We start from the raw sequence: 22,182 nt of genomic DNA, 5'->3' as shown, positions 1-22,182 counted from the left end.
CGATGGCCCTAAACAAACTTTATCTGACTCTATGTAAACTGGAAACCACACACCCTGAGGCTGCATTCATCGTAGCTGGGGATTTTAACAAGGCTAATCTGAAAACAAAACTCCCTAAATTCTATCAGCATATCGATTGTGCTACCAGGGCTGGTAAAACCCTAGATCATTGTTATTCTAACTTCCGCAACGCATATAAGGCCACCCCCCGCTCTCCTTTCGGAAAAGCTGACCACGACTCCATTTGGTTGCTTCCAGCCTACAAACAGAAACTAAAACAAGAAGTTCCCGCGCTCAGGTCTGTTCAACGCTGGTCCGACCAATCTGATTCCACGCTTGAAGACTGCTACGATCACGTGGATTGGGATATGTTCCGCATTGTGTCCAACAACAACATTGACGAATACGCTGATTCAGTGAGCGAGTTCATTAGAAAGTGCATCAGCGATGTAATACCCACAGCAAAGATGAAAACATTCCGAAACCAGAATCCGTGGATTGATGGCAGCATTCGCGCGAAACTGAACCACTGCTTTTAACCAGGGCAAGGTGACCGGAAACATGACCGAATACAAACAGTGTAGCTATTCTCTCCGCAAGGCAATCAAACAAGCTAAGTGCCAGTATAGAGACAAAGTAGAGTCGCAATTCAACAGCTCAGACACAAGAGGCATGTGGCAGGGTCTACAGTCAATCACGGATTACAAAAAGAAAACCAGCCCCGTCGCAGACCAGGATGTCTTGCTCCCAGACAGACTAAATAACTTTTTTGCTTGCTTTGATGACAATACAGTGCCACTGAAACGGCCCGCTACCAAAACCTGTGGGCTCTCCTTCACTGCAGCCGAGGTGAGTAAAACATTTAAACGTGTTAACCCTCGCAAGGCTGCAGGCCCAGACGGCATTCCAAGCCGCGTCCTCAGAGCATGCGGAGACCAGCTGGCTGGTGTGTTTACGGACATATTCAATCAATCCTTATCCCAGTCTGCTGTTCCCACATGCTTCAAGAGGGCCACCATTGTTCCTGTTCCCAAGAAAGCTAAGGTAACTGAGCTAAACGACTACCGCCCCGTAGCACTCACTTCCGTCATCATGAAGTGCTTTGAGAGACTAGTCAAGGACCATATCACCTCCACCCTACCTGATACCCTAGACCCACTCCAATTTGCTTACCGACCCAAAAGGTCCACAGACGACGCAATCGCAACCACACTGCCCTAACCCATCTGGACAAGAGGAATACCTATGTGAGAATGCTGTTCATCGACTACAGCTCAGCATTTAACACCATAGTACCCTCCAAACTCGTCATCAAGCTCGAGACCCTGGGTCTCTACCCCGGCCTGTGCAACTGGGTACTGGACTTCCTGACGGGCCGCCCCCAGGTGGTGAGGGTAGGTAACAACATCTCTACCCCGCTGATCCTCAACACTTGGGCCCCACAAGGGTGCGTTCTGAGCCCTCTCCTGTACTCCCTGTTCACCCACGACTGCGTGGCCATGCACGCCTCCAACTAAATCATCAAGTTTGCGGACGACACTACAGTGGTAGGCTTGATTACCAACAACGACGAGACGGCCTACAGGGAGGAGGTGAGAGCCCACGGAGTGTGGTGTCAGTAAAATAACCTCTCACTCAACGTCAACAAAACAAAGGAGATGATTGTGGAAATGTAGTCTAGCATAGTTCATGTGGGATTCAATTACATTATGAAGGGCAGCTCAGAACAGCTGAAGATGGATTTGAAAGAACTGATTGGGTCTCTGCTTGACACCAACAAACGCCTGGCCCTTGTAGCCCTCCATGGCTACAAGACTATTGCAGGTCTGGGGTTGTAACATTTAATGACAATTTTGATACCTTCTGGAAACAAAGCTAATTTTATAACGAGGTTGAGATCCACCCAAATCATGTTGAGGATGGGATCAACTAATTTATGTCCCCCTAACTGTATGCAGTAATCATGTGCCTATGAACCAAAGTTATACTATTAGCCCTGTGGCGGTGTGCTCTAGCAGGAAGTCCACTGTGTGCAGCTCACCCTGCACTAACATAAATAACATGAGCATGTCTACTTCTGCTAAGCTTCCCAGTAAAGCAATGAAAACAATCAAGCATCCCTGAAAAGTGTTAAAAAATAGCCCACGTTATTATATGTAGCTTAAGAAACAAGGTTCATGAAAGCAATAATTTGCTCGTTACAGGTGACATTCATATTCTGACCATCTCTGAAAGTCACTTAGACAATACATTTGATGATTCAGTGATAGCAATACATGGTTATAAGATTTACAGAAAATACAGAAATGCTTAAGGTGGTGTGGCTTTTTGTATTTAGAACCACATTCCTGTAAAGCTTTGAGAGGATCTCATGATAAATACTGTTGAAGTAATAGGACTACAGGGTAATCTGCCTCACCTCAAGCCCATTCTGGTGAGAAGCTGCTTTAGACCACCAAGTGCTTACAGTCAGTATCTGGATAACATGTGTGAAATGCTTGATAATGTATGTGATATAAAGAAAGAGGTATATTTTCTGGGTGATTTAAATATTGCTTGGCTTTCATCAAGCCGCCAACTCAAGAAAAACCTCATGGTTCATATATACATTTCTTGAACATTGTTTCTTAGGCTACGTATGTTAATGTGGGCTATTTTTAACACTTTTCTGGGATGCTTGATTGTAGTTGTTTTTTTAATCTAGGAAGCTTAGCAGAAGTAGACATGCTCATTTTATTTATGTTTGAGTTGATAGTGTAGGCTCAGCTGCACACAGTGGACTTCCTACTAGGACACACCGCCTCAGTGCTAACAGTATAACTCTGGTTCATAGGCAAATGATTACTGCATACAATAGCTGTAGGATAAACAGAGGCATTCAAGGAAGTTAGAGGGACATAAATTAGGTTATTTTCATTGTGTCTGCCAATGCCCCTGGGGATAATGTACATTTTCTGCAGCATTATTACACCTCAGCGACACAATGGTAGGGATTAACTGAGTTGGGCTTGGGTCATTAATGAGTCATTGTCTTAACCTGTCTAGGATCAGCGTGGCGCTAGCGGCACACCCCCCCCCCCCCCCCACTGAAAAACCAGTGCCGCGAAATTCAAAAAAAATATTTTTTTAAAATATTTAACTTTCACACATTAAAGTCCAATACAGCTAATGAAAGACACAGATCTTGTGAATCCAGTCAACATTTCCGATTTTTAAAATGTTTTACAGGGAAGACACAATATGTAAAGATGTACATCTATTACCTAAAAACACATTAGCATAATCCACCATCTTTTATTTGTCCACCAACACCAGTAGCCATCACCAATTCGGCTAAACTAAGATATTTATAGCCCCTAACCAACAAAAAAACTCATTAGATGACAGTCTGATAACATATTTATGGTATGGGATAGGTTTTGTTAGAAAAAAGTGCATATTTCAGGTAGATGGCATAGTTTACAATTGCACCCACCATCACAAATGGACTAGAATAATTACAATGAGCAACGTGTTTACCTAACTACTAATCATCAAACATTTCGTAAAAATACACAGCATACACGAATCGAAAGACACAGATCCTGTGAATACAGACAATATTTCAGATTTTCTAAGTGTCTTACAGCGAAAACACAATAAATCGTTATATTAGCTTAGCACATAGCAATTAGCAGCCCAGCATTGATTCTAGCCAAAGTGAGCGATAAAAGTCAACATCGCCAAAAGATATTAATTTTTTCACTAACCTTCTCAGAATTCTTCCGATGACACTCCTGTAACATCACATTACAACATGCATAGTTTGATCGAAAATGTTTATATTTAGCCACCAAAATCATGGTTAGACAATGTGAAATGTAGCTCAGCTGGTCAGAAAATGTCCTTGCGCCACTTAGACAGTGATCTACTCTTATACATAAATACTCATAAACGTGACTAAAAAATATAGGGTGGACAGGGATTGATAGACAATTTAATTCTTAATACAATTGCGTTATTACATTTTTTAATTTATCCTTACTTTTCAATACAGTTTGCGCCAAGCGAAGCTACGTCAAAAAACATGGCGTCCTAAGCCACTAAAATGTTTCGACAGAAACACGATTTATCATAATAAAAATGTCCTACCTTGAGCTGTTCTTCCATCAGTATCTTGGGCAAAGGATCCTTTCTTGGGAGAAATCGTCTTTTGGTGGAAAGCTGTCCTCTTGCCATGTGGAAATGTCAACTGCGTTCGGGATGAACTGAAAAGCGTGCCCAACTTTTCACATCGTTGCAAAAATAAATGTCCCAAAATCGCACTAAACGGATATAAATTGCTATAAAACGCTTTAAATTTACTACTTTATGATGTTTGTAACTCCTATAACGAGTGAAAAGATGACCGGAGAAATATAACAGGCTAAACTAACGCTTGGAACAGGAGAGGGTCGGTGTCTTCCACGCGCGTTACGCAGCAAGAAAAGACTTGCTAGCTAAAGGTTTTTTTCATTTGTAGGGCCTGTGAACGCGCAATCGACCCCGTTGGAATCGTCATCACGTAAAGGCATCCAGGGGAAGACGTAAGAAGTGTCCGTATAGTCATAGCAACGACAGTGCCCTTTTAACTGACTTCAGAAAAGTGGCCAACATTTCTCAAATCTGACTCCATGTCAGGGAAATTGCTGTAGAATGGGCTCTGTTCCACTTAGAGACAAAATTTCAACTCCTATAGAAACTATAGACTGTTTTCTATCCAATAATAATAATAATATGCATATTGTACGATCAAGGATTTTGTGGGAAGCCGTTTAAAAAATTAGCCAAATTAGCATAAATAGTCTAAACAGCGCCCCCATCCCCAACAGGTTAACACAGAGTTGAAATGCGTGGACAGAGTCCAGTAGCCAAGATAATTCAGATGGACCATTATTCCTATAGAGCATCTTCTGTTTCCAGAAGGTTTCAACGTTATCTATAAAAGTGACTCCAACAGAGGTACTGTAATCTTTTAGCCAAGGGTGTAATGCCGGTAGCCTGAATCTTTCACACCCGCGGCCCAACAATGGTACCAGACCTGAAATAATTGGCCGCTTTTTGGAATCTTTCAGTGCTAGAATCAGCTCTTTTAAAATACATTTTCAGAAGTTCCGAGCTAGCCCTCCTAATGTCGTTTGACCCCACATGGACGACGACAGCGTCAGCTCCCTGCATCTGTCATAGAATAGTCAGAAGCAGCCTTTTAATGTCCTGTACTCGTGCTCCAGGATATCATAAGATTTTGCTCCGGGAACCATGATGTTTCTTACCATAGAACTGCAGATGACGACAGCTGGTGCAATGGCTGAGGAGGTCCTGTCGTTATTTCGCCTGGAATTGTTTCGCAAATGTATTTATTACCTTTTAGTTTTATGTTTGTAATAAACACAACCAGTCACAATGTTTTAATCTGATTAGGCTACTTCAAAAGTCTTCTGTAGGCTACCTGCGCACGTTTGTCCACTCCACTCATTCCAGCATCCAAACATTTGATGAATGGAAAGAGACATCTGTTTCAAAACACCAAAAAGTTTAATGACATTCAGAGAATGTCAAGCCAAGCATTCGATAATGGGTACAAGGTAGGGAGGGTTGTATTTTCTGTTTGTCAAGATTGGCATACTCTACACAAACCATGATGTTGAAGTCACTAATCAGTATGCAGTTATGCTTTACTTATTGGATGTGTGAAGCATTGGCACAGGAACCTGTTGGTGGAAAATTCGTTGCATATATTTTATATAATTATAAATATAGCTTAAAAATGTTGAGAATCTGATTTCCCCCTAACTGGTCGTTGTCTGCAGCCAGCTCTGATTGTGATGTGGTAAGGTTGGACCCATTTGCAGAGAAGAGACCAGACGAGGAATCAGTGGTTAAGGATAAACATAATACTTTACTGAGAAACGGTAGCCGCAGGATTACATTTACATTTTTTACATTTAAGTCATTTAGCAGACGCTCTTATCCAGAGCGACTTACAAATTGGAAAGTTCATACATATTCATCCTGGTCCCCCCGTGGGGAATGAACCCACAACCCTGGCGTTGCAAGCGCCATGCTCTACCAACTGAGCCACACGGGATCACAGTACACTTGAAAAAACAACAAACGCTAAGTCTCAAACTCACTCAGGAAACAAACGCACACTGTAAACAATTCAAGCTTCTGCAAAGGACAACAGAAAACACACCTCTATTAACAGGGCAATCATAATTAGTAAATTGGACACGCCTGAGTGTCATTAATGACTCTAGGACAGTCTCTGCCGCCCTCTGGTGACAGGTGGAACCACTGCAGGGTGCCTCGGACCAACAGATGCTGAACAGTGCCTCGAGAAAACCTGCCTCAAGCAACTTCTGATTGTAATTGTCCATGACTGCTGCTTCAGGGGTTGAGAGGGAGTACAGACGGCCTCGGGGAGGTATGGAGCCGGATAGGAGTTCTATGGCACAGTCGTATGGACTATGGGGGGAGAAGGGTGGAAGCTTTTCTCTTACTGAAGGTCTCCCGGAGGTCGAAGTATTCAGGAGGGAGAGCGGAGAAATCTTGGTCTTCAATGGATGCAGGAGGACACAAGGCTTTTGATGGGGGTCTTAGATTTTTAGCATGGCAGTCCTTAGCTCAGTCTAGTAGGTGTCCCGTGGACCAGAAGAATAATGGGTTATGTAGCGCTAGCCAGGGGTACCCTAGGATAAGGGGGTTCTCGGGAGCAGTGATTTAAAAAAACTAAGAGTCTGAGTGGTTCACCACAACCTGCAGTAAAATGGGCTTGGTCTGATATTCCACCTGACCGGCGCCAATGTGCCATCCATCGAGGGCTTGTATTTTCAGAGGGATGGGGCACTTCACGCAGGGGATTTGTAATTCTCTGACAAAGTCTTGATCAATTAAATGATCTGCAGCCTTGTAGTCCACGCAGGCTTGAATCTAGTGTTGACAGTTGTCCCAGTGGAGGGTTGCAGGTAGTGACAGACGGTGACTGGGTAGCCGGGAGGTAACTGCACAGCTCGTCATGGCTCTCCCCTTGTCCTGGTTAGCCCTGGTGTTTCCTGTCAGCTCTGGGCATGGAGATGGCCGCAGTAGCGGCAGCAGCCTTCGCGCATGTGCCTGTCACGCACCTGTGGGCTCAGATGTGTGCATCCCAGCTGTATGGGCTCCTCAATGCTGAGCTTGGGGTGCTCAGGAAACCGGGGGGGGGGGGGGGGTCAAAAAGGCGCTGTCTCGCGCGTTCTCGGAGGCGGTTGTCGATCATGATTTCCAGGACATTAGGACCAAAACATTACCTCATCCAATGGCATATATCAATTGTCAATTCTAGATACTTCCATCTCAAATACACCCCCTCTTCTCCCCACCCTGGAGAAGCTCACTAAGGGGAGTGAGCCTCTAGGTCATATACTATGAAAGATAAGTTTCAACATCAGAGGGGTGGTATAATGGTTTCAGACACTACCATACTCCTCCCCCCAATGGGAAAAGAAGGGAGTGACTAGCGCACAGAGATAGTGGAGCCCTTCTCCCTTTCTGATATTCTGCATATTATGAAAGTAAATAAAACATCTTATTTATCTATGTACCTAACTAATTCTGATTCAGCTACGACAGTGTGTGTGTGTGTGTGTGTGTGTGTGTGTGTGTGTGTGTGTGTGTGTGTGTGTGTGTGTGTGTGTGTGTGTGTGTGTGTGTGTGTGTGTGTGTGTGTGTGTGTGTGTGTGTGTGTACTCATCCATTGATAGTTCCGTGCTCAGCAGCATGATTCATCAGAATCCAGATTCTTCTATCTGGAGTTGTGCGTCATCACTACAAGCACAGTCATTCAGACACAGAAAGATTCACCATAAATACACAAACAATGCATACTCACCAAACATTTGCACACACGTCATTTCTCTCCCTTAGGCACACAAACACACACTGATGCACTCGCACACTCTGGAGAGCAGGTAGCGTTTAATGAGCCTGCTTTGAAGTTTCCCTGTTCCCACTTTCATCAAGGGAATACACACAAACACACACCACAAGACAAGAGGCTGTGCTTCTAATCTTCCACAAATGTACAGCCCCTCCACTGTGGGTTTAACAAGTAACCTGCCTGCGTTCAACATAAAAGCCCCTCTTACACGACACACTCATATATTCACACACACACACACACTCTCTCTTTCTCCCTCACACACACACACACACACTGCTCCCTCACTTGTTATACAAAGCCAGTTCTGTAGTGTGTATGCTTTTCTGTACGCTCTCATTGACTATGAGTACTCGAGTACTTGAACGGACGTTAAAACTAGATCTTTAACCAGAGATCCCTTTTTTTTGTTGTATACTGTAAAACGATTTAGTGGAATGTGATATGTTGCTGCCTGAACGGGTAAGTTACATTTTGTCCACAAAATAAAAAATAAATGTTGTCTTGAAGACATTGTTAATTTGCTTTTACATTAGTTTTCCATTTGTACATGTGCATTTGCAGGGCTCAACAAAAAAGAAATCAATCCAAGCACTAAACAGTTCTTCTCCCTAAATTCCCTTTCCCGACCGCTTCCTCTACACACACTCGCGTGCTGAGTGTGCACACAAGCTCCCGTTTGGCCTACATAAATAAATGCCTATAAAACGTACCTGATGGGATACTACACAAGCGACATTCCTTGACAATGATGTCAGTTTTATCACATTCAAAATGTATTGGTTGATTGAAGTAGGGAAATACAGTATGGGTTCTAACAACGATCTGCAGTTTGGAAATAATTGAGTCCCGTCTAGTTTCCTCTTAGGCTACTTTGCGAACTGCTAGTGCCATTTAGAATTGGTTAGCCTAGGTCAGAGATGGGCAACTGGTGGCCCCTTTGTAGGGCTGCGGACCAATTTAAAACATAAAAATATATAATTTTTTTAAATTGGGGGGTAGACTTAGTCGGGGTCTCAACTTCCTGTTGAGAGTTAGAATAATAGAATACACAAGGTGCAATTTCGAAGTTTGGTTGTGCATCAGCAGTCACTCAATTAGCCAATGTCAGCAAAAAAAAATTTGATTGGTAAATTAGTCTAGCGGCCAGCTATTGAAACTTTTAGAATGGTCGATTTACTGACCGGGGTGGGGCCCATTGATCATCAGTTATCATATTAAAAACTGCAAACATTTGCCTCCACCTTTTGAATAAATCTGTAAAATTGCAGGAAATTATCTGTAAAACTGCTCATTTTTCTCTACACCCCATTTTAACCTTTCACGAGTATCTACCCCGGGTCCGGGAGCACCCCCCACCCCCCCCCCACACTGAGTAGCATAGCCTAGCATAGCGTCACAATTAAATAGTAGCATCTAAATATCATTAAATCACAAGTCCAAGACACCTAATGAAAGATACAGATCTTGTGAATAAAGCCACAATTTCAGATTTTTAAAATGTTTTACAGGGAAGACAAAATATGTAAATCTATTAGCTAACCACGTTAGCAAAAGACACCACTTTTCTAACTCCATCAGTTTCTTACTCCATCAGGTGCTATCACCAATTCGGCTAAACTAAGATATTGATAGCCACTAACCAAGAAAAAAACTCATCAGATGACAGTCTGATAACATATTTATGGTATAGGATAGGTTTTGTTAGAAAAATGTGCATATTTCAGGTAGATATCATAGTTTACAATTGCACCCACCGTCACAAATGGACTAGAATAAATACATAGAGCAACGTGTTTACCTAATTACTAATCATCAAACATTTCATAAAAATACACAGCATACACTAATCGAAAGACACAGATCCTGTGAATACAGACAATATTTCAGATTTTCTAAGTGTCTTACAGCGAAAACACAATAAATCGTTATATTAGCATACCACATATGCAAACGTTACCAGAGCATTGATTCTAGCCAAAGAGAGCGATAACGTAAACATCGCCAAAATATATTAATTTTTTCACTAACCTTCTCAGAATTCTTCAGATGACACTCCTGTAACATCACATTACAACATACATATACAGTTTGTTCGAAAATGTGCATATTTAGCCACCAAAATCATGGTTAGACAATGACAAAAGTTGCCCAGCTGGTCAGACAATGTCGTGCGCCATATTAGACAGTGATCTAGTCGTATACATAAATACTCATAAACGTGACTAAAAAATATAGGGTGGACTGCGATTGATAGACAATTTAATTCTTAATACAATCGCTGATTTACATTTTTTTAATTATCCTTACTTTTCAATACAGTTTGCGCCAAGCGAAGCTACGTCTAGCAAGATGGCGTCATAAGCGATTAACATTTTTCGACAGAAACACGATTTATCATAATAAATTGTTCCTACTTTGAGCTGTTCTTCCATCAGAATCTTGGGCAAAGAATCCTTTCTTGGGTCTAATCGTCTTTTGGTCGAAAGCTGTCCTCTTGCCATGTAGAAATGCCCATTGCGTTCGGCATGAATTGGAACCGTGCCCAGAGATTCACAGTGTCTCAGAAATAAATGTCCCAAAATCGCACTAAACGGATATAAATTGCTATAAAACGGTTTAAATTAACTACCTTATGATGTTTTTAACTCCTATAACGAGTAGAAACATGACCGGAGAAATATAACTGGCTACACTAATGCTTGGAAAAAGAGCAGGTCGGTGTCCACCGCGCGCCCGACGCATCTGGAAAAGAGTTCCTACCTACACGTGTTTTTGTTTTATAGGGGCTGTGATTGCGCAATCGATACCATTCAAATCGTCATCACGTAAAGGCATCCAGGGGAAGACGTAAGCAGTGTCCGTATCCTGATAGCGTTCACAGTGGCCTTTAAACTGACTCCAGATCAGGGGCCAAAATGTGTGAAATCTGACTCCATGTCAGGGAAATTGCTGTAGAATGAGTTCTGTTCCACTCAGAGACAAAATTCCAACGCCTATAGAAACTAGAGACTGTTTTCTATCCAATAATAGTAATAATATGCATATTGTACGATAAAGAATTTAGTAGGAAGCCGTTTAATCTGTAATGCAATTATGCTAATGAGAAAACAGCACCCCCTGTAGTCGCAAGAAGTTAAAGCACATTTGTGCAATTTTACATATTTTGCAGAATTGCATGAAATGAGTTATACAACTGCTAAATCTTCTCTCAGACCCATGGCAAAATGTGTAGAATTGCACAAATGTGCTTTAAAATGACAACATTTTCTCTATGCCCAATGGCAGAATTTGCATAATTGCAGGAAATTATTTAAAAATATATATTTTTTGTCTTCGCTGTCACGACGGGCCGCTAAAATGTTTTGCCACTGTGGCCCCTCGTAATGAGGCCTCCACCTCCATCAAAGTTGCCCATCTCTGGCTTAGGCTATAACCCCCTAAATATAAACAGGTTCCACACTGAAAAAATGCAAAAACATTAGTTTGATAAAGGCAAAGAGCGTATTTTCATGAGAATCATTAAGCCTAGGCCTCCCGAGTGGCGTGATTGGGAGTCCCGTAGGGCAGCGCACAATTGGCCCAGCGTCATCCAGGTTTGTCCGGGTAAGATGTCACGTTTGTTTAGAGATGGACTGGACCAAGGTACAGCGTGGTAGGCGTACATTTTACGTTTATTTAAATGACACCGAAAAAGAACAAAAAAATACAAAAACTAACGTAAAGCTACATGCAGTGCAGAAAGCAACTACACACAAACAAGATCCCACAAACTAAAGGTGGAAAAAAGGCTGCCTAAGTATGATCCCCAATCAGAGACAACGTTAGACAGCTGCCTCTGATTGGGAACCATACCCGGCCAACAAAGAAATAGAAAAACTAGAATGCCCACCCAAATAACACTCCGACCTAACCAAATAGAGAAATAAAAAGGCTCTCTAAGGTCAGGGCGTGATAGTAGCCCGTTATTGTGAATAAGAATGTGTTCTTAACTGACTTGCCTAGTTAAATAAAGGATAAATAAAAAAATAGGCCTACTCACCAAACTGATGTTGTGGCTTTAATTCATAACCATGCAGTGTTTAATGTGGAATTGTTAATCCATTTGGACAATTCAAAAGAACAGGCAGAATAAACGAAGTCAATATTTTCCATTTAGTTTATTCTGTATATCGAAAATAATACCTCCCCCCAAAAAGTTAGCTTGCCAAATTGAGCCCTGTTTCAAATTATCACTGTTCCAGACACGAAATGCGCATCACTTCGCACTGGCAACTTTATACATTTAGAAAAATGGGATGATTATCCGGGATGATTATCAACTGGGCACAGCACCTTCAACTGTCGGGAGGAGGGGAGCAGGCCTTAATGTCAGGAGAAGGAGGGGCAATGGGCAAAAACCATTCAATAAATTACATTCCCTCCTATAACTGGTTATAACTCCAGTTCTGTTTGTGACATAAAGATTTGAACAACAACTGTGTTATATAGACTTATTTGGGAACAATCAAGGACAGAGGGGGGCATCACTTTAAAAGTGTCAGAGTAATAATTTATTTAAATTCATGAGCAGTCCAAATCACTGCTTAGCTGTTGTGGTGTTTTAAACAGCTACTGTGAACTTCTGATAACTTTAGCCACCACAAGCTAACAATCAATGGAAGTGTTTTTTTAAATGTCCAAATCATCTGGAATCAACTCAAATCAACTCCATATTCGTTTGACGTTACTTAAAGTAGATTTTGCCATTCAAAAACATGCTCTAGTGCCCTTATTACTTCCATTGATTGTTAGCTTATGGTGGCTAAAGAAAATGTTATCTTAAACAACTTTTTTACACATGACTTGAAAGGACAATACCTCACGTTGAATGTTTTGTATTTTTATCAACTAGCCCCAATCTTCCTTACATTTTTTGTATGAATTGAATTGGTTGGAATAAAGATGGTTAAAATTAGGGTTGAATATTTTCCGGGTATTTTACAAATGTTCCACCCCGAGAATAAATCACTTATCTCTCAGGTAACCTGGTAATTCCCGCCAAAACCGGAAGTGTCATTCAAAAGCATTATAAACCATATAAATATGTCTGGATTTGATTAGAACTTTGATCAGAATGAAAATTCAAACCTGATGCCTGAGCCTGATGAGCCATGTATTAAATACATTTTATGAGCCCTACATTAACGATATTTAATGTGCACAAGCACAAAAAAGCACCAATGATTGTGTCGTTAGCCAATACATCTCAGAATCAAATTGTATTTGTCACATACATGTTAAGCAGATGTTATTGCGGGTGTAGCGAAATCCTTGCGTTTCTTGGTCCAACAGTACAGTAATATCTAACAATTCACAACAATACACACAATGCACACAACCTAAAAGTAAAATAATGAATTAAGGAATATATAAATATTAGGATGAGCAATGTCGGAGTGGCAAAGACTAAAATACAGTAGAATAGAATACAGTATATATATATGAGATGAGCAAAGCAAAAATATGTAAACATTATTAAAGTGACTAGTGTTCCATTATTCAAGTGGCCAGGGATTTCAAGTCTATGTATTTGGGGCAGCAGCCCCTAAGGTGCAGGGTTATGTAACTGGGTGGAAGCCACCTAGTGATGGCTATTTAACAGTCTGATGGCCTTGAGATAGAAGCTGTTTTTCAGTCCCAGCTTTGATGCACCTGTACTGACCTCGCTTTCTGGATGATAGCGGGGTGAACAGGCAGTGGCTCTGGGGGTTGTTGTCCTTGATGATCTTTTTGGCCTTCTTTTGACATCGGGTGCTGTAGGTGTCCTGTAGGGCAGGTATTTTGCCTATTACTGTTGTGTGCTGTCTGCAAAGTTGATGATTGAGTTGGAGTCGTGCATGGCCATGCAGTCATGGGTGAACAGGGAGTACAGGAGGGGGCTGAGCACGCACCCTTGTGGGGCCCCTGTGTTGAGGATCAGCAAAGTGGAGGTGTTGTTTCCAACCTTCATCACCTGGGGGGGCGGCCCGTCAGGAAGTCCAGGACCCAGTTGCACAGGGCGGGGTTCAGACTCAGGGCTCCGAGCTTAAAGCTTGGAGGGTACTATGGTGTTGAATGCTGAGCTATAGTCAATGAACAGCATTCTTACATAGGTATTCCTCTTGTGTAGATGGGATAGGGCAGTGTGCTTTGCAATGATTATTATTATTATGACTATGATTTCTTTCCTGGGCTGTTTGTAAATATCCTGGTAGGTTGACTGATAACCTGAACCAGGTGACAGGCACTGGTTACAGCCCAACACGTGCCAGCCCAACACAGTATAGCGTACACCAACCCATCACAGGCTAGCCCACACCAGCCCAAGATGGGCCAGCCCACACCAAGCCCAATGCGGGTTAGCCGACACCAAGCTCACACCAGCCCGACACGGGTTAGCCTAGAATAGCCAGACACAGGCTATCCCATATCAGCCCTACACAAGCCAGCCCACACAGGTGTTAGCCCACACCAAGCCCAGCTAGAGGTGGGCGCTCATTCTAATATTTGTTGTAGTGGTTTGCACACAGTTCTTCTTGTGCAACCGTTACTGAGAATGTTGTTTAGTATTGTGTGATCCCCATTTGTTTACATTTTGAAAAACACAACAGTTTCTCTTGTAGAAATATATGTATGATAGTAACAACTTCCCTAAATACCACTCTTTCTCTCTGTGTGTGTGTGTGTGTGTGTGTGTGTGTGTGTGTGTGTGTGTGTGTGTGTGTGTGTGTGTGTGTGTGTGTGTGTGTGTTAGTATCAGTATCAGTATCACATGTGGTCTGTGCTCTGGCATTACATGGTTTCACTCTGGAATATCTGAATGAATTAGGTTCCATGGTTACTGGACCAAATTCACACCGTCATAACTGTATTGTGTTATACTGTTGTGTGTGTGTGTGTGTGTGTGTGTGTGTGTGTGTGTGTGTGTGTGTGTGTGTGTGTGTGTGTGTGTGTGTGTGTGTGTGTGTGTGTGTGTGTGTGTGTGTGTGTGTGTGTGTGTGTGTTAGAGCACAGATATATAAATATGTGTATTGTAAGAGTGTGTGTTGTGTGTGTTGTTAGGTGAACCAAGAGAATGTGGTGAAGGTGGGCCACAGGCAGGTGGTCAACATGATCCGTCATGCAGGGAACAGCCTCATCATCAAAGTGGTAACGGTCAGCAGGAATATGGACCCTGAGGATACAGCACGTAAAAAAGGTACTACACCCCTACACCACTTCATGTTATGCTAGTAAAATGTACGCACCACCTTCAGTAGTAGCACAATGCTGTCCGAACAACCAACGCTCATGCAAAAATGCTAAATGTATTTTGGGTGTTGAAATGTGCCAATAAAGTCCCAATTCAAAATGTATTTTTCTCTCGGCCTCTCTCTCTTTCTCTTAGCCCCCCCACCGCCAAAGAGAGCCCCCACCACCGCCTTGTCTATGCGCTCCAAGTCTATGACCTCTGAACTGGAAGAACTAGGTAAGGGGCAATCTGATAGGATCTCACAAAGGAGTCACTGAGACGAGACTCTCTAACCACGCCCTCTTTTCGATCTTTCTCTTTTGTCCCTATTGGTTTGTTATTTATCTCCCATTAGTGGAAATCAGTAAAGGTAAGGAGTGGAGCTAAACATACACTATGTTGCATACTGGTGTGGGAAGTGCATCTAATATTCAACATATTCAACATGCTGATTCATTGACGTTTTATTCATCTTTTGAACCCGTGAAGCTAAGCTGTAGTGTCAAGCCCATTGGTTCAAACCAAAACATGCTGTTAATTATGTTAACCATGTATTATTGTAATATTTTTGCTATTATTTATCACTGGGATTTCTCACAGTGATTTTCTGCATCATTGCATGAGAAGCGTTCGTTTGTGAAAATACCTCCACAGATTTTTTTTTGTGTAACTACCATGGAAACGAGGAGCTGGCATGTTGTAAAGATGGCATTAGAGTTGCATTAGTGTCTTTGAGTGGAAGCGAGATGGCGCCGACAGACATGGTCGCCTCGCTTCGCGTTCTTAGGAAACTATGCAGTATATAGTTTTTTATGTATTATTTCTTACATTGTTACCCTAGGAAATCTTAAGTATTTATATGTACATATTCTTATTCATCCCTTTACACTTGTGTGTATGAGGTAGTTGTTGTGAAATTGTTAGATTACTTGTTAGATATTACTGCACGTGTCGGAACTAGAAGCACAAGCATTTCGCTACACTCGCATTAACATCTGCTAACCATGTGTATGTGACCGATACAATTTGATTTGAGTAAGAAACACAGACACGGTTGTGAATGTGTGTCTGTGTGTGAGAGCGTGCATCTGCGTGTGTGATTCTGCTTCTCTGTTTGTGAGTGTGTGTGTGCACGTGTGAATGGGTGTATGTGTGTTGGGCCAAGATCTCATTCGAGGGACCGTGTGTGGAATGGGAGCGCAGTGTGGTGGTAATGTGTTCTGACAGAGGGAACAGTCAGCGCTTCTGAGAAGGGTTGCTCTAGACCACCGGTGAGAGGAGGCGGAACTGGTGGGTAGCTAGGGACGCACGCTACGCTATAGCACCACCATTCTAACTCGGCTAGGGGAAAGCGAGATGGAGAGAGAAGAGAGATCAAATACAAGGAATAGGGAGAAAGAGAGAAACAGAGAGGGAAAATGGCAGGGAACCAGGGAGAGAGAGAAGACTGGGCATAGGGAAAGGAAGAGAGAGAAACAGAGAGAGGGTGAATGGGGATGAAACTTGTGGTGTTAATTTTGGCCTCTATTTTCAATGTATTTTTAGTCTTAGTCACATTTTAGTAATTTCATCCTTTGTTAGTTTTAGTTAAATTCGGGACAATTTTTGTGTCGTTTTAGTCATAGCCATTTTAGTCACATAATAGTCAGTGCATTTTTTTTCTATTAAAGCTGCAATATGTAACTTTTTGGGTTACCTGACCAAATTCACATAGAAATGTGAGTTATAGATCGTTCATTCGCTTTTAAAGCAAGTTTAAGAATCAGTAGATATGTTCTATGTTGGCTATTTCTATGCTTCCCGTTCTTAAGTTTAGTTTTTGCGTCTTTTACTTAAAGTGTTGTACACCAGCTTCAAACAGCTGAAAATACAATATTTTTGGTTATGGAAAAGATATTTCACAGCGTTTTAGATGGTACAATGATTCTCCACACTATACTTGTTTTGTCACATAAACTGAAGTTTTTGTAACCAGGAAATGGCATACAGTGGTTTCTCCTTTAAAAGTTGTGTCATACTGCAGGAGACCTTGTGGGCTGCTGCAGCATTCTGTGCCACGTTATCTAATTGTCACCCATTGTTTCTGTTAATGCAAGTTAGTGCTAGTTTGACCACCAGAGGGCATCTTTGAGAAGCATTTGATAGTCTTCCATATTGGCATTACCAGAGATTTTAAAACCTTTTTTGTAATAACATAGTATATGGGATTGATTTTAAGAAATTTGGCTTAATTCATTTTATTAATATTATGGTGTTTCTATTCCGAGAAAAACGAAACCCTCTGGGTTTCCGTTAGGATGAAATGGAAAATATGGCGCTGTTAAACGCGATGGTCGGGAGTAGGCTACAGCATAACTATTCTAAATTGTTTGCCTTCATTAGACAACTTTGTTCCAATCTTTCTGTAAATCAGTGATATTTATTCTCATAGTAATTCGTTACGGATTCATAACTAAATTAACATCTGCATTTTGAAAGAGTATTTTTTCATTATTTTGTTAACGAAAGCATAAAGATGCTGATGAAAATACAGTATTGTACAGTATATGCTTTTACATTTGAATAATAAAGCATTTAATGCATTTTGAAGATATAAGCCACCTGCATTTGTTTATTAGGTTACTGTGCAGTCTGACAAGTAAACATAACCTACAATGCATACTGTAGTAAACATGGGAAAGTGCCTAATTCCTTACATAAGGGGGAGCAGGCCATGTCTGTACTACAGAATGCAGACACGAGGGAGAGCGGGGTTCAATTCCCCAATGGAGAGGAAGGAGTAGGCTGTCCTTGTAAATAAGAATTTGTTCTTAACTGTTTCCATATATGTTATTTCATAGTTGTGATGTCTTCTATATTGTTATATAATGTAGAAAATATAAAAAAAATAAAGAAATCCAGGAATGAGTAGGTGTGTCCAAACCTTTTACTGGTACTTGCTTAATTAATTTGATTAATATTATGGTGTTTCTATTCCAATAAAAACCCTCTGGGTTTCCGTTAGGATGGAACGGAAATATGGCGCTGTACAACGTAGTGGTCAGCAGTACGTACAGTACTGGGCTATTTACCTAAAGAATTGTGCGGGCAGGGCACGCAGGAGACCGGGGTTCAATTCCCGGACGAGGAGGAAGGAGTAGGCTGTCCTTGTAAATAAGAATATGTTCCTAACTGTCTTGTCTAGTTAAATAAAGGTTACATTAAGAGCATAACATTTCTGCACCCTAATTTTCTAATTCTAGTCAAACCAATACCCAAACGGATATTAAGTGAAAATAAAAATCTCATTGATTTATCAAGACCAGTCCCCATTCTTGTCTCAGAGCAGCGTGAAACGGTGCTAAAATAGCTGTAGGCTTTTGCTTCAAATCCTATTGCTTCTAACTTCAATATGCTCTTTAAATAAATAAGACACAGCACATTACTCAACACTAGTGAGACTCATTTTGCCTATGGTAAGCCTACAGTATATCTAAATATATATTTTTCAATGACATGACTGTAACGGCGTTCCTCTCTCTCTTCATAAGAAGAGGAGGTGTAGTGATCGAGCCAAGGCGCAGCGGGTTGTGAATACATGATTATTTATTAAATAAACAAAACAGACCAAACTAATACGAAAACGAACTATACTTGATATAACTAACAAAATAACAAAACGATGTAGACAGACCTGAACAAACGAACTTACAAATACACGAAGCACGCCGACACAGGAACAGACTACATAAACGCACGAACAAACCGAAACAATCCCGTATGGTGTAACATTGACACAGAAACAGGAGACAATCACCCATCAACAAACAGTGAGAACACCCTACCTAAATATGACTCTTAATTAGAGGAGAACGCAAAACACCTGCCTCTAATTAAGAGCCATACCAGGCAACCAAAACCAACATAGAAACAGATAACATAGACTGCCCACCCAAAACACATGCCCTGACCTAAACACATACAAAAACAACATAAAACAGGTCAGGACCGTTACAATGACTCTCCACCAATAATTACATTTAGAGGATTGGAGGATTCTAAATGAATATCTAATGGGCATTTCCCGTTAGATATTCTAAGATATTCTCACAGATCCAAAGGGGAATTTATATAATTCTAAATGAATTAATAATAATCGCTTTGTTTAAAAAGTAACAATATTTTGGAGATTTTGTTTTCATTTAACCTAGAGTGAGTGAGAAAAAGGCAATTCTTGAACATGGGGTGAGACATTCTCACAAATTTGTAAATAAAGCCAGTTTGTTATCTTTAATTATTTATTTCTGGAGAAACCTAACTTGATTATGTAGAAGACTTCACTTATATTTAGTCAACACATATCTTAAGAATATAATTTAACATTTGTTTCTCCATGCTTGTCTGAGAGCAGCGCGAAACGGTGCTGAAATAGACGTCCACAGCGGGAAGGCTATATATATATATACAGTGGGGAGAACAAGTATTTGATACACTCCCGATTTTGCAGGTTTTCCTACTTACAAAGCATGTAGAAGTCTGTAATTTTTATCATAGGTACACTTCAACTGTGAGAGACGGAATCTAAAACAAAAATCCAGAAAATCACATTGTATGATTTTTAAGTAATTCATTTGCATTTTATTGCATGACATAAGTATTTGATCACCTACCAACCAGTAAGAATTCCGGCTCTCACAGACCTGTTAGTTTTTCTTTAAGAAGCAATCCTGTTCTCCACTCATTACCTGTATTAACTGCACATGTTTGAACTCGTTACCTGTATAAAAGACACCTGTCCACACACTCAATCAAACAGACTCCAACCTCTCCACAATGGCCAAGACCAGAGAGCTGTGTAAGGACATCAGGGATAAAATTTTAGACCTGCACAAGGCTGGGATGGGATACAGGACAATAAGCAAGCAGCTTGGTGAGAAGGCAACAACTGTTGGCACAATTATTAGAAAATGGAAGAAGTTCAAGATAACGGTCAATCACCCTCGGTCTGGGGCTCCATGCAAGATCTCACCTCGTGGGGCATCAATGATCATGAGGAAGGTGAGGGATCAGCCCAGAACTACACAGCAGGACCTGGTCAATGACCTGAAGAGAGCTGGGACCACAGTCTCAAAGAAAACCATTAGTAACACACTACGCCGTCATGGATTAAAATCCTGCAGCGCACGCAAGGTCCCCCTGCTCAAGCCAGCGCATGTCCAGGCCCGTCTGAAGTTTGCCAATGACCATCTGGATGATCCAGAGGAGGAATGGGAGGTCATGTGGTCTGATGAGACAAAAATAGAGCTTTTTGGTCTAAACTCCACTCGCCGTGTTTGGAGGAAGAAGAAGGATGAGTACAACCCCAGAACACCATCCCAACCGTGAAGCATGGAGGTGGAAACATCATTCTTTGGGGATGTTTTTCTGCAAAGGGGACAAGACGATTGCACCGTATTGAGGGGAGGATGGATGGGGCCATGTATCGCGAGATCTTGGCCAACAACCTCCTTCCCTCAGTAAGAGCATTGAAGATGGGTCGTGGCTGGGTCTTCCAGCATGACAACGACCCGAAACACACAGCCAGAGCAACTAAGGAGTGGCTCCGTAAGAAGCATCTCAAGGTCCTTGAGTGGCCTAGCCAGTCTCCAGACCCGAACCCAATAGAACATTTTTGGAGGGAGCTGAAAGTCCGTATTGCCCACCGACAGTCCCGAAACCTGAAGGATCTGGAGAAGGTCTGTATGGAGGAGTGGGCCAAAATCCCTGCTGCAGTGTGTGCAAACCTGGTCAAGAACTACAGGAAACGTATTATCTCTGTAATTGCAAACAAAAGTTTCTGTACCAAATATTAAGTTCCGCTTTTCCGATGTATCAAATACTTATGTCATGCAATAAAATGCAAATTAATTATTTAAAAATCATACAATGTGATTTTTTGGATTTTTGTTTTAGAGTCCGTCTCTCACAGTTGAAGTGTACCTATGATAAAAATGACAGACCTCTACATGCTTTGTAAGTAGGAAAACCTGCAAAATTGGCAGTGTATCAAATACTTGTTCTCCCCACTGTATATATAAACAATATTTTGGAGATTATTTTGTTTTCAAAGAAATGACAGTGAGCGATTGTAATCTGAATTAAGGCCAAAATAATATTTATAAAGGCCAAAATATAGCCCTGCTAATAGCCATAATGGCGCTGTACAACTTGACCTTGTGTTTGAAAGAGTATTTTCCAGTAAGCAACAATTTGTTTACCTTCGTTAGACAACTTTGTTCCAATATTTCTGTAATTCAGTGATATTTATTCCCATAGTAATTCGTCATGAATCCATAACTAAATAATCAGCATTTTGAAAGAATATTTTTATCATTATTTTATTAAAAAAGCATAAAAGATGCTGATGAAGAAATACAGTACTGTACAGTATATGCTTTTACATTTGGATAATAAATCATTTTGAAGACAAGCCACCTGCATTTGTTTATTAGGCTACTGTGCAGTCTGACAAGTAAACATAGCCTACAGTACATACTTTAGTAAACATGGGAAAGTGCCTAATTCCTTACATAAGGGAGAAAAAGCCATGTCCATTCTTTCTTGGTGAACTCAAGTACTCATTAACTCTGTCTTTAATGCTTTTTCGGGTTGCATCAGTCATGGACAGAAACTTCTGAGACACAGTATTAATGATGACCAGGTTCACTGGTAAGCCACATTTGCCTCGGGATCCATCCCAGTTTGTATTCTGTACCCACACGTGGTATCTCTTCGGTTACACATCCTTGGAAAAGCAGGACAGCATACCGGTCCGGGCGGCCCTTCTGTTGTCAGAAGAGGAATGGAAATGTCAGGGTGAACCGACGACCTGACGAACCTGCCACGTATGTTGACTATGCCTGTCGGAGGTAGAGTTCCAGAGCTCACAGGTGTGTTTGACATGGATTGTGACGCCCTCTCATTCCTCCCTCTTTTCAACACGTCATTCTCCGCCAATGCCGCCTGACTCTCCACA

The 22,182-nt window shown here is 41.4% G+C and overlaps 1 protein-coding gene across 1 annotated transcript in view; it reads left to right on the top strand.

The window, feature by feature from the left end:
* Positions 1–22,182, top strand: part of LOC129854024 (SH3 and multiple ankyrin repeat domains protein 2-like) — a 271,897-nt gene that overhangs the window by 199,253 nt on the left and 50,462 nt on the right. The window contains exons 17-19 of the mRNA XM_055920631.1: positions 15,020–15,155; positions 15,345–15,425; positions 15,544–15,558. Of these exons, the coding sequence (XP_055776606.1) occupies positions 15,020–15,155; positions 15,345–15,425; positions 15,544–15,558 (232 nt within the window). The remainder of the gene's footprint in view (positions 1–15,019; positions 15,156–15,344; positions 15,426–15,543; positions 15,559–22,182) is intronic.

This window comes from Salvelinus fontinalis, chromosome 4 (genome assembly GCF_029448725.1).
Source record: "Salvelinus fontinalis isolate EN_2023a chromosome 4, ASM2944872v1, whole genome shotgun sequence".
Classification (NCBI taxonomy): domain Eukaryota; kingdom Metazoa; phylum Chordata; class Actinopteri; order Salmoniformes; family Salmonidae; genus Salvelinus; species Salvelinus fontinalis.
Note: the sequence above shows the minus strand (reverse complement) of the source record. Positions and strands in the feature narration are given on the sequence as shown.